At 42.0% G+C, this 15,075-nt stretch overlaps 1 protein-coding gene across 1 annotated transcript in view; it reads right to left on the bottom strand.

Moving 5' to 3' along the window:
- Positions 1 to 15,075, bottom strand: part of MTFR1L (mitochondrial fission regulator 1 like) — a 27,959-nt gene extending 12,884 nt beyond the window's left edge. Inside the window, exons 1-7 of the mRNA XM_063312600.1 lie at positions 14,918 to 15,075; positions 13,789 to 13,879; positions 8,172 to 8,290; positions 6,720 to 6,819; positions 3,442 to 3,546; positions 1,524 to 1,633; positions 744 to 955 (exon numbers count right to left, since the gene is read on the bottom strand). Of these exons, the coding sequence (XP_063168670.1) occupies positions 744 to 955; positions 1,524 to 1,633; positions 3,442 to 3,546; positions 6,720 to 6,734 (442 nt within the window). The 5' untranslated portion in view covers positions 6,735 to 6,819; positions 8,172 to 8,290; positions 13,789 to 13,879; positions 14,918 to 15,075. The remainder of the gene's footprint in view (positions 1 to 743; positions 956 to 1,523; positions 1,634 to 3,441; positions 3,547 to 6,719; positions 6,820 to 8,171; positions 8,291 to 13,788; positions 13,880 to 14,917) is intronic.

Raw genomic sequence — 15,075 nt, 5'->3', positions numbered from 1 at the left:
AAGAGGGAAGTAACCTGATTAGTTAATGGGGATTTAATAGATTCAGTATGCATGTTGGCCTCAGAGGCAGGTAAGTCAGCACAGAAACCCAACAGACAGGCAAGAGAGGACACAGCATCATCTCTGCTGTGCCAGCCCACTCATGTGCCTGCACGGGGCCTCTCGTAACCAACAGCAACTAAGTAAGTTGTTAAACAACAAGGCTGCTGTAATTATTCCAGGCCTGGTTATTCCACAGGCCCCCCAAAGAGGAGAGAGACTATAAAACAGTGTAACTTAAAAATACACTGCAGTTGTTTGTACATTACAAAAGAGCGATCCCACTGAATTCAACCTCTTGGCGAACTAAAGTAGTGGGATGCAGTAAATTGGCTAAGTTACAAAAGAGGATGCAGGGGTACAACAGGCCCATTCAACACAACAAATGGGAGAAAGGAGTGAGACAACTTGTAGCACGCTTCAGTCCCAGATGTTCAGCAATGGACATGATATTCTGTCCCAAAGAGAGAAAGCCTGCCCTGACAAAATCTAATTTAAAAGATAAACCAGCTAAGTTCACATGACTTGAGCAAGTTCCTGCTGCAAGGACATGGGATATACATATTTTGTATATCCCAAGCTAGTTTTCAAAGTACACCCACTCCCGCAGGTATTAATTTCACGTCTTTCATAAAGTGTTGATATTTTGGCTCAATTTTATTTTTTAGTATGGCGCCTTTGATATTGGGATGCTGGGCTTTTACCTGAATCTCCAGCGACAATTTTAGCAATCTGACTCCGCAGGTGACTCAATTCTTCCTGAAGTTCTGTAGTTCGACTCAAGGCAGGTAAACACGGTTTCTTCAGAGCCAACAACTTTTCTTCTTGCTTCCTCAAATTTGGGACAGAAGCATTCCGCTGAATAACAAAGAGTGGGGTGGGTTTCCATTTGTGCTTCAGGGGACGTGTGTCTGTCCTAGAAGTCAAGAACCCAACATTTCAGTGAAAAAGCAAGCCTGAATTGAAGGACTGTGCAATGGCTTGTATTCAAAGGGCAAAACATGCTTCATAGAGCCTCTAGATGCACACAAAGCACCAACTGGGAATGCCTTAACGCAACGACATCTTTTCCTAGCCTCCTGCCCTCTGCAGCTGCTGGGTGATTCTGGAAAAAGAGACATTTGGTGAAGGTGCTCCCAATGGGTCATACATGTGCACCCACAGAAACTCAGAATCACCTCTTGCCCTCAGAATATGCACTGCTGGACAGTCCCAGTGAACTGTATGAAAGCACATGGTCATCTCTGATCCTGCCCAAGATCCTTTGGCTGTTTTATTATAAGAGACTGGGACGATGGCTTCGGAGAAGCTATGCAACGGTCATTACGAGAACACAATTTAAGCTTAGGACAAGAAGGTAACATTAGAAAGAAACTTAAACCAACCCTGCCTTATCTCTCTTGGGTATAATTTCTGCATTGGGGATGTTCTACTTTTAGAAGAAAAAGTCAAAAGAGTAGAAAAAGAAAAGGAGAAGAACATACCTGACTCTAGCATATGTTTCTTCATCATCAGAAGCAATCCAGGCAACATCTGCCAGAGTGGGGACCGGGGGGGTGTTATTGAAATAGAAATCAGAAACATCTGGTAGTGCCTGGAGAGAAGGCACAAACCTTATTAGCCAGTTCAGCACAATTTTTTTAGCACTGTTCTGCAGAAGGTCTTCACTTTGTAAATAATTCCTGCTTCACTTTTGGGCCCATGGTGGCTAGGAATTCTAGAAGTTACACCTGCCAAGTTAACCAACATCTTGTGAATCTAGGAAAGAAGCATAATCTGAAACAGGCATATCCTCACCCTTGAATCAGGCACTCTCTTGTTCTGGATTCCAGCTGGTCAGGCCTTTCTTAGATATTGTAAGCTAGGGGATCTTGTAATCCCTGACACTGGCTGTGCTAGCTACCTCATAGGACTTGTAGTTGAAAACATTTGCAAACCCAGGCAATAAGCTAATGCAGACTGAAGCGATTCAACTGTCACTCAGTGCCTGCTTTTTCTAAATAATCATAAATATTGGCTGATGCCGACTGAGAATGCCCATATTTTGACTGATTCTTGGGGGTGGGAAAAGGGTTGCTTGTTTTGTTTGCTTTACCAGTCTTTGTGACTATAATAAACTCCTTGTTCTTTTGCAAAACTCCAAGTTTCCCTTGAGAATGCACTAGCTCTCCTGTTTCAACTCTTTTCTGCAGCATGAGGGCAGCAGCTTTGCTATTAGAGAAAATCAGGCATGGGCAGGAGTGGCAGCTGTGATGAAGGTCATTTACAGACCATAGCTATTTGCAAAAACAGGCGGAAAAGGATGCAGTCAGAAGAGACTGGAAACAGTCATGAGATCTGGAGCCCAAAGCACGTAATCTACACCTGAGTCTAAGCAAGGATGGTGTTTGTATACTGTATATCAAAACCTCTCAGCATGCATGCTTTGCACAGAAGCTAGGAAAGGTGACCCAGGGTAACCCATGACCTCTGTAGCCTACAGCGATGCAAATGATGAGAAAGAGGTAAGACAATTTTGTTTGGAAAGCTTCATTGCAGCTGGAGAGGCAACTCTTATGCAGGAATTCATAAAAAGGAATCTTGGAGTCACAATAGAACTATAACAAGAGTGAGGTCCAACAGAGATACGTGTCCTCACTTGGAAGAAGTGGGGGGGAGGTTTCGGGGGGGCTTTTAAGGCCCCCCCTGAAATGTTTAGCAACCACATGAAATCTTTTCAGATTGCTAAATCTCACACAATCTCTATTTTCTCATTCCTGTGATTCCATGAAACATGAGAATAACTTTAAGAGTGATCTTAGAAGATTCCAGGCTTAAAAATGGCATTTAATTTGGAAGGTCACTGGATGCCATCTGAGGTGTGACAGGTAACGGCTTCCCTTGTAGAATATATACCAATATTAAAGATTTGGTGATTACTAAGGGATAATTTTGTTTGGAATGCTAGGATGGGTGGGTTGCCTTCTGGTTTTATATAATTTATGTTCTATTATCAAAGTAAGCCTTTGAGATTTCATATCTGAAGTTTACTGTAAACTTTGATGCTTCTTGGAAGCTAATACAGCTGATTCTGAAGGCAGCAATCCTTTGTAGTAATCAGGGACCAGGTTGTCCTGAATGCATGTAAGACTGGGCTGTAAATTGCCTTGTGCAAATAGTTCTACATCAAGTACCAAAAACATCTTCTAAGGTCAATAAAGAGAGCTTTTCGGCAGGGATGCTCCTTTCTAGAGAATCTGAAAGCTATGTGATAGAGTTAAGATTTCCAAAAAAGTTTTAAAAATGTTAGTAAATATTAAATAACCTTTTATCAGTTAAAAACATCTGTTTTAACCCCAAACTCACAAGTGAACTGAACAGAATTCTTCCTCCCTTAAAAATGGCAGAAATACGCAATTTTACCTGGAAGGAAGCCCTAGGACAGGGTTTCAAAGGAAGGTTTGTCCCAATTCTTCTCACAAAACTGCGTGAGGAACCGCAGGATTTGTTCTGCCAAATTGGTATTGTCTGAGGACCAATACAATATTAAATGAAATTATTCATTCAGTAGATAGGCAGTAGTTCTAAAACAGCCTCTCAAGTTTCATGCAAGAGAAAATGAAATACACATTTAGAGGTTTGTAAACAATGGGAGAACCATCCAGAACTTTGGAGAAACCCCTCGGTGGAACTTGAGTGACTTGTTTCCTTGTTCTGGCTTGCTCAAACAGCTCACAAAATCTTTTTTGTTGCTTGTATGTTAGTGTGTTGCGATACTAATGGGCAATGTGCAAATGAACTTTCAGACTGTTGCAAAACTTTGCACTCTAAATCTACATACTATATATCCTAGTCACAACAGCACTGTGAAGTCTTTTTCTGTCTGCCAGTCACAGCAAGCCACAACCCTGATTAATTCAACTGCAGTTGATCAAATTAAGTAAAGGGTTAGCACAGCAAATGATGTGATGACCTAGTCAACCACTTTAGCTTGCACAAACACGAAGTTAATTATCTGAGGAGTAAGAAAAATACAAAGCAAACAATTCAAAATGACAAATGTTTTAAAGACAGCAGTCTTGATACAGTTTAATTAATATTATCAAGCAACAGCACGGAATGTATTTTGATCCAAAATATACTTGCTGGTCTAGGATAGTTCTGTTTAAAGGGAATTTATCTTTATAATGTACTAAGGAATTTGTAAACGACTGGTTTTATAAATACATCCCATGTATCCTGGGGCTTCAGCTACTGGTCAGTTTGTGCCTGATCATTTTAAATGGCTATTCTGCAGAACTTTACTTGAAAAATGAGACATCAAATTTCATTTTCAGAAACTTTAGTATGTTGATTGTGTACACCAAACAGACTAATTGATGCAAGAATAAGGACAATGTGGGAATTGGAAGAAGTCCTACCCACAACTCTATAGCAGCCCTTGAATTTTAAACTGAACAAGTGATACTTCTCTTTCCTAATGCTTTGCTGGGATACAAGTTGCCAAGACGAAGGAGGAAAACACCAGCATTTCCTTATTGTCAAACCAAAAATAATTACTATGTCATATGACATTATGGGTCATATTATTCAAAAATAATTATTATGTCAAGTGAATCAAAAAGAGAAGCCTCCCTCCATCCTAGGAAGATTAATAGTTTCTGTAACCTTGCAGGTTGGCAACCTTCTTCAACACTGGGCCTGGGTGTGCCACTGGGGATCCTGTACAACGGCACAATCTCAATAAATAAATGAATACATAAATAAAAATCCACAGCTCCTATGATGATTATAATGGCACAATCTCACTTTTGAAATCTCACTTGAGAATGATGGCAATTAGTTTATTACGGTCATAAACCAGTATCATAAAAAAGAAATAAACTTCCAAAATGAGCATATATGTGTACAATGTACAACATAAAAAACTGGAAGATATAAAAATAAGAGATAAATGTGAAACAGGTCAAAATTCCCAGTGGTGTGGGAGGAAGGCATGTGAATTTGGGGAGCTTTTGTCCTGACCCATGGTCAAAGCAATAAACAAACTGAACTGCTTGGAGTTGGGGAGCCTGAACAATCTCTCCAAATCGTAATGGCAACAGCACAGAACTCAGCTATGTTTCCAGAGGTTTCTGTGTACGTGTTTGTCAGTCGAAAGAAATAGCACACTTCCTTGTTTGACCTGCAAGAACAATGGAGCAGCAGGACGATTAAGTCTGAATGCCAGCCTGTGAGGAAAGGGCAGCACAACAATACATGTGACTATCTCAAGGTCACCCTGGTCCTGACCTGGGTGCTGTTCTATCTCCTGCCCAGCAACACTGAAGGCAAGGTATTAAATTGCACCACGGAGAAGGCTCAAGCTGTTAGGTAGCTGGCTGAAATAAAGGACCACTGGGCTTGCCTGGATCATAAAGGGGGAGGGGGCAAGAAATCCAATCATTTTGCAGACTGGAGTGCAGGGCATGTTGTCTCAGTTCCAAACTGGTTCCCACCTTGCCCAGTGTAATCAGATACTGGATTGATAGATCACACCTTCTACAGTCTAATTTGTTTTTTCCAACCTGGCTGTAGTTATCCAGTAGCCTTAAGGGGGCGAGAGATCCTGGAATAAAGAACAGTTTGGAGCAGAATCTAAAACATACAAAGCCTGACAGAAGTTAGCCCAGATACCAAGAGTTAGCTATCTCCAGCTCAGACTTCAGCCCTTAAAAATTTGGATGGAGAGGCTCCAAGGGATCTTTGTAAGAACGCATCTGTGAATCTTGTTCATCCTCAGATTTCAAAAAACTCTTGTGATTTACAGATTTACATTTGTCCATCTCTGGTGTAATGGTGTTGCTATGATTAAACATATGCATAGAACAAATGGATCATCAAATAAATTATCCCAGAGTTTCCACTTGAGGCACAAATGACTGGGTACATATTATCATACTTTGCACATATGAGAAGACCCAGCTCTCTGGAGAAGCTTATAATGCTGGGAAAGATTAAAGGAAGGAGAAAGATCAGCAGCAAAGTGGATGGACTCATCACTGGAAGACCTGAAGGGCCAGGACAGGGCAGATTGTCCTGGAGAAAATCTACTGATATGGTCACTACAAGTCTACACTGACTTGATGGCATATAGTCAACCAACCAACCAACCAACCAACCAACCAACCAACCAAGTAAAGTAATAAAGCAGGGAACTGACTGCTATGGCAATGGGGGACACAGGCTATCACCTATTCAGAACAAGTGCCAGATTGCACAGCTTTTGACCCTCTTCCTCATGCACATACATTTTTTCATTTAGTCCTTGAAAACTGTCTGTGGCAGGCTTGAAGCTTCAGGCCTCAGCTTCATCATGCCAAGCATACGCTGAACGCAAAAACAAGACTTTATATATCTTTCATTTTCAAAATAATGACTTGATTTTGGAGATTAAATTTCACCCATTGTCAGACTTAAAGACTGACATTCTCTAAAGCAATATACCTGGAAGAACAGGCTGATTTGTCTTTTAATAGTTGCTTTTCTTAGTGCATTTGGGTGGTCTTTTCATTTTAATGTTATGCATTTTTGTTTTTACTTTATGCCACCCACAGTTGTCACATAGGTGGGTGGCCTTATAAATTTCTAAAAGTATTAATAAAATAAATAATAAGCAATCCATAAGGGTATATTTTCAAAGTAAACAATCAGGTACTTACTGATTCAGCTTCCATCTCTGTCCATGCAAGAAGTACAAGTAAGTCACAGGAAAAAACTGAAGCTCCAGGAATTATATATAAGCCTCATAGTATTTCATCCCTAAAGAAAATTATTGACTTGTTACGAACACAGATTATTTACTTGGATGAATGCAGATTCCACAGTTGTTTCATTAAATTTAAAGAAGGTAGCAAGGCCTGGAAGAAGGCCTTTAATGGTGCTGTTGGAACGGCTGATATAGTGCAAGGCAGAAAAGGCAATTCCTTGTACTCGAAAAAAGATATTCCTCATAGACACTTATGCAGCCTCTTAAGTACACAAATTCCCTTGATAATTTGCCTCACTGTTGGATTACACAACTATTAGGATAACACTCAAGCAGTAAGACAAGTACCTTGATTGATGAGGGCTATGCCACTCTTATTGCTGAAAATCAGAGACACAAATTAAAGCAAAATGTAGGACTAAGACACAGATCAGCAGTTTCTCCATGCACGTCTTTTGCTACTTTTACCTGTCATCTTTTGCTTATTTCTGTTAGAAATTGTCATTAAAGTATTACGTACTGGCTGAAGTGAAATAGGGTATTCCCTCATAGCTACAATTAAGTTTTTCTTTAACTTGTGAGAAAAAAATGCTTTAATCTACTAAGTAAACCTTCAGTTTAAAGCTTTAGCATGCATTCCTTTGCTATCGACTGGAAAATGTCATTCACAAGAGAATTAAGTTTGCAAAACACATATTAATCCACCAAGTTACGAATGGAACGTATCTGAATGCACTTGCTATAAAGGTGCAGCTCAGCTGCATGTGGCCATTTCTGAAAAAAAAAAATTCCAACCCTGCAGTTTCATTTTCTTCTCAGTGAAATCTAACTACCAAGCATGGGATGAAATGCAACTAGTTATGAAACTATTAGCAAATTCTCAAAAGAAGAGCAACAGGACAAATCCGATGTAACTTCATTGTTTGAGTCCAGAGGCCTTTGCCAGAGGAGATCCGGTGAACAAAAGTAGCACCATGCCTTTAAATTCTGTCCCTTTTGTAGTATGACACTCCTTATCTCTATGAAAGGACAAGGCTTGCAATGTAATGCTGTTTTCATCATTTTGACAAAAGCCACCAATCCTGTGAGCACCTCTAAGTTTCTTAGATCTAGATCAGTGTTTCTCAATCTTAGCAACTTGAAGATGGGTGGACTTCAACTCCCAGAATCCCCCAGCCAGGCTGGCAGTGGATTTCTTTCAAGGGCAGGGACAATTTCAAAGCCATTCTTCAACTAGGCCATTCTTTGTTCAGAGGATTAAGGGATCCCCATCCCACATCCCAAAGGTATCAGGGGACTTCTGCAAATTTGACACATATCCTGCCGTTCTTTTGTGCTGGTTAATGACTGCAATAAAGTTATTTAATTTTGGGCATTCTTTTTCCTCCCTAAATATGGAACTCACCGGATAATCAGAAGGAGCTCAGCTTTTCCTCATAATGAAAGATCTGTGGAGTGACAACCCATTCACCAAAGGTATCCACAGAACAGATCAGTGATTATTCCAGTCTTGATTGGATTGCTCTGTTGAATAATAACATAAACCACTTTATTTAGAGAATAGGAAAATGAACAAATGCTGTTTGTGGGAAATAAAATGCGTAAGAAGCACTGACTCTGTTCTATAAAAACATGTTATACTTTCATTTCCCTCCTTAGCCACCTGATTTTGTGATGCGATTATCTGGCTCCTAGAACCAACCAGATAAAGACAGCTGAAACCCCCCAAATATGTGACATGGACTCTAAGACTGACCAAGTTTCACTAGTTTATGGACACTTCTCAGTTTGGTTTTGAAAACAGTCAGACTTCCAAACGTAATTTTCTCATCTGGTATCTTGGGATATCTCGAAAGCATGAGCAACTTTAATCTCTTATCAACAATTGCTGTGAAAAATTAGTACACACCCTACATAGATAAGCTGAACATAGACATAGCTGTCTATTTGTCTATTCTGCATAGACGAAGCTGAACATACGAAACCGCTTAACTCCCTGGTTCTTTCCAGAAGACCTTGCAAATGCAACATTGCCTAGTTCTGACCAAAGAACTTAATGATGCAATTATTATAGGTTCAAATGCTCATACAGCTATCAAATCAGCAAGAAGCTAACAAGCTTAGACTTCCATGTTTAAAAAGGGAACATCCTTTCCCTGTTTGGGTACCTAGCCAATGTGCTAGAACTATAAATTCCCAAACTTCTCAGCCTCCATGGGTAAAACTGACCTAAGAAATATAAGGATAGTAAAGCATTCTGCACAAGTGTTGCAGGGAGTAGTAATACCGCCATCATTTATAAAGTTGTCTCTTGTGCTATTCCAAAGTTGAAAATAAAATCGGTCAACAACCTTGGGTCACACAAGACTTAAAACAAGGTAGGGAAAATGGCTCCTGCAATTCCTCCTAGCCCCTTAACAACAACAATGCTCTGGGTCATGTGACCAGGAAGGAGGCGGGCTTAGAATGGTGAAGTCAGCAACATTTCAAGCAGCTGCCCAATTGCCTCTCTCATAAGCAGTGTTTCTCAACCTTGGCAACTTGAAGCTGGGTGGACTTCAACTCCCATGCTGGCTAGGGAATTCTGGGAGTTGAAGTCCACCCAGCTTCAAGTTGCCAAGGTTGAGAAACATTGCTCATAAGAATACATTTTTTTCTGGTATGTTTTTCTGCTTAGCCAGCTGATGTTTCTAAACTCAACCTTCTTTTGATAAGTTTCTTCCCATACCAGATTTGGTCCTGCTCTACTCAGTTTTTGGAAAGTTATCCTGCTAATGGAGAGAGAGAGTCCCAAGCTTCTTTATGTTATTCCCACCTGCCCCAACATTTCACTGAACTGGAAATAAAAAGACACATAAATTAAAGGAAAAAAATAATCTATATTAAGGAGACAAAAAAGAGAAGACGAGTGAAGAAGCAGCTCTCTCAGAAAAACCTGAAACAATTTGAGTCATAAGGAAAATAGTAAGAATGAAAGAAAAAAAACAGGTATCAAGTGCTAGCAAGTCTAGTGTAGAAGTTCGCAAGGGGGAAAAGCAAACTATGAAAAAAAGAAACAAACACCAGGTTTAACTAGAACATTAAGCTAGCCAACTAAGCTAGCCAACTCCCATTCTGTTAAGCTAGATTCCTACAGTTCCTGTTAGTCATGGCAATCTTCAGAAAAAAGAAAGCAACCCGATTGTCTGAGATGTCCTACAGAGCTAATCCTCCCATCGCTGCCTCTACCACACAAAGCCAAGGTCAAGAGTTCGACATGAGCTGTTCCTGGCGCCACCATCAGCCAGCCTAGGACAACTATTCTTGATAGCAAGAGTTTCTTGACAAGTCACTTAGAGGCATAAATAGAATTAGTGCTTATCTATCCTCAGTTCACACGTCACGTAGAATGCAGACACAGGTCTCTATGCTGAAGACGGAGCTCTGTGGAGGAAGAGGGAAGCCAAAGAGGGATTTAACAAGATCAGTAGCAACAAGGCACAGCAGAGATTAAAAGTTAATGCTCAAGACAACTCAGGGGCTGATTTAGCTGGAAAAAAATAAGGCACTTCTGTTTGGCTCAGCTTACACTGATAATATAAGGCCAAAGTATCTTTCTGGAGGTGAGACGCATGGAATGGAAAACCAGAGTTTTTGCCCCAATACCAATTTTGACAGAAATCAACACTGGTCCAGTCGTACTGTATAAGCTTCCCTAAAAATCAAGGGAAAAAATTATTTTTTTTCAAAAGTCCACACACAAAGTTTATGATGCATAACGCAAAGACACATTCCCCTGGAGCAGAAATGAGCAAAACACATTATTAGCAAATACATAATTAAAAAAAAAAAACAGAAGACATTTTGTGAATTTATTTTAGAGATTCTGCAATTAGCTCCACCACCGTAAACGGGCCCAAATGCTTTGGTCTGGTGGAGGTGGCGTTATGCTCTGTGTCTCAAAACTACTGTGATTGCTCTGTCCTCCTCTTTCAGACCGCTACCAGTGGTGGAATTCAGTTTATAGAATGTAATCATGTAACCCCCCCCCTTACTTTCTACTTTTATTTTAAATTAGGGAAAGAGAAAGATTGCTTGAGTCAAGACCAACTCTTAGTGACTACACGGACATAATTATGCAGTTTTCTTTATTGTTGCTCAAATATTACTTTAGGAAAGTTAGTTACTTGAGGGTTTTACTTTTGAACAGAAAAGAATATGGAAAATCATTTTAGGAAAAAATAACCCTAGGAAATCCATGTGATCTTCACTAAAGCAGCCAATATTCCCCTACAACTTATGGCACCAAATGAACCCAGATTTATCATGACTACTGCCTGATTTGGGGGGAGGAATACAAGGGAGATGAGAGTTACAACAAGAGTACCAGGTAAAACTCGAGTTATGACCACTTGTTCAGTGACCATTCAAAGTTACGACGGCCCTGAATGAGGGGGACTTACGATGGTCCTTGGAGTTCTGGCTGTCACAGTGTCTCCGTAGCCACATGATTGCGATCCAGGCACTTGGCACCTGGCTCGCAATTATATCACAGCAAGCCATGGTGACATGATCGCAATTTCCAACATTCCCTGCCAGCTTCCCATGAGCAAGGTCAATGGGGAAGCCAGCAGGAGGTCACAAATTGCTCCCGACAAGTCTTCATCCACTGACCTGCATTCCCTTACCAATGGCAGCCATACACACCCCATGGCACCCGCCCACACTACCTAGCACCTACCCATGGTACCCGTGCACCTGCCCACACTCCCTAGCGCCCCCTGTGGCACCCATTCCCCCGCCTGTAGCTCTTGCCTGCAGCTCTCACCTGCTGGCCTGTTTGCCCAGTACTCCTGCCGCCTCTTCCCGCTTAATGACCCATGTGGTCCTGGGGTTACGACAGCAACCAGGACTGCCGGGATTGCCATCGCTAGGTGATGCAGACATGTGACATTGCATTTTATGACTGCATCGCTTAGCAACAGAAATTCTGGTCCCAACTGCTGTTGAGTTTTGACAGCAATTGGGACTGGAATTCCCATTGCTAAACGATGCGGTTGTAAAGTATGACTGTGTTGCTTAGTTAAGGCAATCCCTGCAGTCCCAACTGCTGTCGTTAACTGAATCACAGCCATCGTTAGGCGAGGACCCTCTTGCAACTTCCTGCTGACTTCCCACAACCAAAGTCAGTGGGGAAGCCGGCATAAAGTTGCAAGTTGGGGCAGCATGAATTGAGTACAGCAAGGTTTGGGGTGGCTGCTGCTGGGCAAGGGAGGGAGCAGGTGGGTGCGGAGGTGTGGGGTAGGCACAGTGAAGCTTGGGGAGGGTGCGTGAGTGGCAGGGAAGTGCGGAGAGGCTCGGGGACGGTGTGCAAGAGTGAAAGGGAGGTGTGGCTTGGGGAGGGTGTGCAAGGGTGCGCAAGGGGTGGGGGGCACAGTGAGGATGTGTGGGGGTGGGCAAGTGACTGGTGCAGCATGAGTGCAGGGGGGATGGGGGGGTGCAGGTGGGGAAGACTCACCCCAGCGACTTGCAACCTCCCCTGCTGGGTTCCCCATTGACTTTCTGGGGAAGCCGGCAGGGAAGGTCACAAATGGCGATCATGTGATTGCAGGGCGCTGCAACCGGTCGTAAGTGCAAGCCAGTTGCCAAGTGTCCAGATCGCGATCACGTGATCATGGGGGTGCTGGGTTGGCTGGAACTCCAAAGACTGATTGTAACCACCATTTGTTCAGCGCCATCATAACTTTGAATGGTCACCGAACGAATGGTTGTAAGTGGAGGACTACCTGTACTTCATTTTATATAACACTCCAAACTTGGAAAGACTGTATACCAACAAAATTACAAATTATCTCCAGTTAGATTAGTTGTGTCAGTCAGATGCCTTGCATATCTGTTTGGCTGAAATTAATAGCCAAAAGTTCTTGGGGGCATCAGTTGGGGAGGGCTGACTTAAGACAAAGGAAAGTAGCAAATGGCAAAGTTCCTGTTTCTTTCCTCCCATAATCTTAGGAATATCCACTGGGTGTGTTCACATAATACACTTAGCCTGCTTACTGAATCAACCTACTTTCTGGATTGCCATAATATCAAATAATAAATTAACAAAGCAGGATAGGTTCCTGTCACTTCCCCCAAATATTAACCAAGGTTAAAACTAATTAAAGATTTATAACTGACCTAGTTAACTGTGTTGTGTGAAGTTGAGGACAAAAGACAGCAGTTCAATGGTGAGGTAGCTAAATACAAAAGAAAAGATTTGGGTGGGGCAGGGAGTTTTCTTATACCTACAAGGTGAAGAGATGTACTAAAATTCCCACCCCCAAATGTTATTCACTCAAAAATAATTTTCAGAAGATGGGATATGTTAGAGTTTTATACATCAAGAATTTTGGAATGCTTTTAATTGTTATATGGAACACTGACAGATTTGTTAGCTGGCTAAGCAAAGTCACAAAAAGAGAATGGGAGGCATTTACAATTTAAAAGAAATAAGCATAACAGATAAATCAATAAACACACACACAGAGATCTGCTTATTATTACAAATTCACAAACTGAACCAAGAAAAGAGCTGATATGCTTTGAAAACCTAAGCTACCACATTGAATGTACCAGTGCACATCTTGGAGATGGGAGGCCCCCTGTAGCTTTTTCCCTTCTATTCAGCCAAAATATATGTAGCGTCATTGTTAACAATACCAGCATGGCTGAGGCACTCTAAGCTACAGCTGATGGACATAAGCGATTTCCGCTACTCAGAGAACAAAGCCCTACTCCAGAGCCCCTGAATGAGCAGACTAAAACTAGAATACAATACTAGAACTAATTCTTGAGTAACTATTCACATTGATGTTACAAGCATCACCGTCTGTAGTTTGGGGAGACAACAGAGAAAATGGGCCTCAATTTCAATCCAGAAAAAAAGCCAATAACCATGTCTCAGGGTTAAGCATTCTGAAAACAAACAAAAAAAAGCTGCTCCAATCACCAGTATTTTCATTTAAGGGGGAAAAAAAAACTTGCCATCATAGTACACTTACTTGAAAATAAAACCCACTGTATTCTTTTGAAGCCTCTTCCATGTAACAAACTGTGGAGTCAACAGCTTGCTCTCTGTGGGAAACTTAAGAACTGTCAAAAAAAAGAAAAAGAGTAGCTGTAGAAAACTTTGTCCTAAAAAGTTACAAAGGTAATAACTTATCATCAATTTTCCACTTTCTACAAATATTGCTCTAGACATATCCCACCCCATAATACTCTTTCTGGTCTCATAATGCGACTTCACCACGCAGCAAAATGAGAGAACCAAAGGAGATTTTAAGGATTAACACATTACTCATTATAGCACCACAGTCTAAATCATAAACACCTTTAAAGCCTAATCTTCCTAATGCAATGAGCTTTAAAAGCTTGAGTAAACAATTATAAAAAATCTACATAAGAATTTTTAATGACAAGAAGCAGGATACAATCTATTCACCCTTCATCAGGGAGCAAGTTCTTTTAAACATGGTGGGAGCCAGTTGGATGCAGGGACAAAATTCCTGATTATTTTTAACAAATGAAAAACCAAGGTAAAACGTTTCTCCCAGGACCGTCTAGGTGGAAACAAAACGGATGCTGACTCCCGAGTCTCCAATTTAGAAGCTCTGCCTCTCCTAAGCATCTAATTTGGGGTTCTTTTTGTGGGGGAGGAAAGAGATGGAGAGAGAGAATTTTAAAAATAATGACAATAAAGGAGAATCTTGTAGCAAACCTGCGGACAGGTACATGGGTTAAAAAGCTTTCCCGGACTAACGGGCCACACGCTAGCTGGAGCCGGGTGGGGAGGATGGGAGTTGCAGCCCCACCGTCTGTGGGAAGCAGCAGACCTTCTTTCGCCGCAGCAGCTCCACGATCCTCCCCAGCCGCATTTATTGATTTTGCTGCGGAGAGTAACCGGAACCCCCTCCGAAAGCCTCTACAAAACAGGGCGGGGGGAGCAGGACAGCACTCTGCACCAGCTCAGGAGCCCTCTCTTCTGATTGCTTGCCAGCCCCAGAGGTTGGGCCTAGGAGGCTGGTAAAGTAAGACGGGGAGAAAGAGAGTCCCCGTTACTCCCCCCTACCCTCAAGCAGCCCCTCCCAACGCCCTTTCACACGTTCCCCTGACACGCTTCTGGGTCCCCACCCGCGCTGCCAGCACCGCTCCCCCGTCAGGCCGGGCCGAGTCCCCCGCCGCTCAGCGAAGACGACCCGGACGCGGAAAGCACTCCCGACGACCCGCGTCGCCAAACGCGAAGGCCGCTTCCCGGCGCTCCCGGGTTGTCCTTCCGCTTGGCAACAGCG

This window comes from Candoia aspera, chromosome 10 (assembly GCF_035149785.1).
Source record: "Candoia aspera isolate rCanAsp1 chromosome 10, rCanAsp1.hap2, whole genome shotgun sequence".
Taxonomy (NCBI): domain Eukaryota; kingdom Metazoa; phylum Chordata; class Lepidosauria; order Squamata; family Boidae; genus Candoia; species Candoia aspera.
The sequence above is the reverse complement of the archived record's forward strand: the minus strand, read 5'-3'. Positions and strand labels throughout refer to the sequence as shown.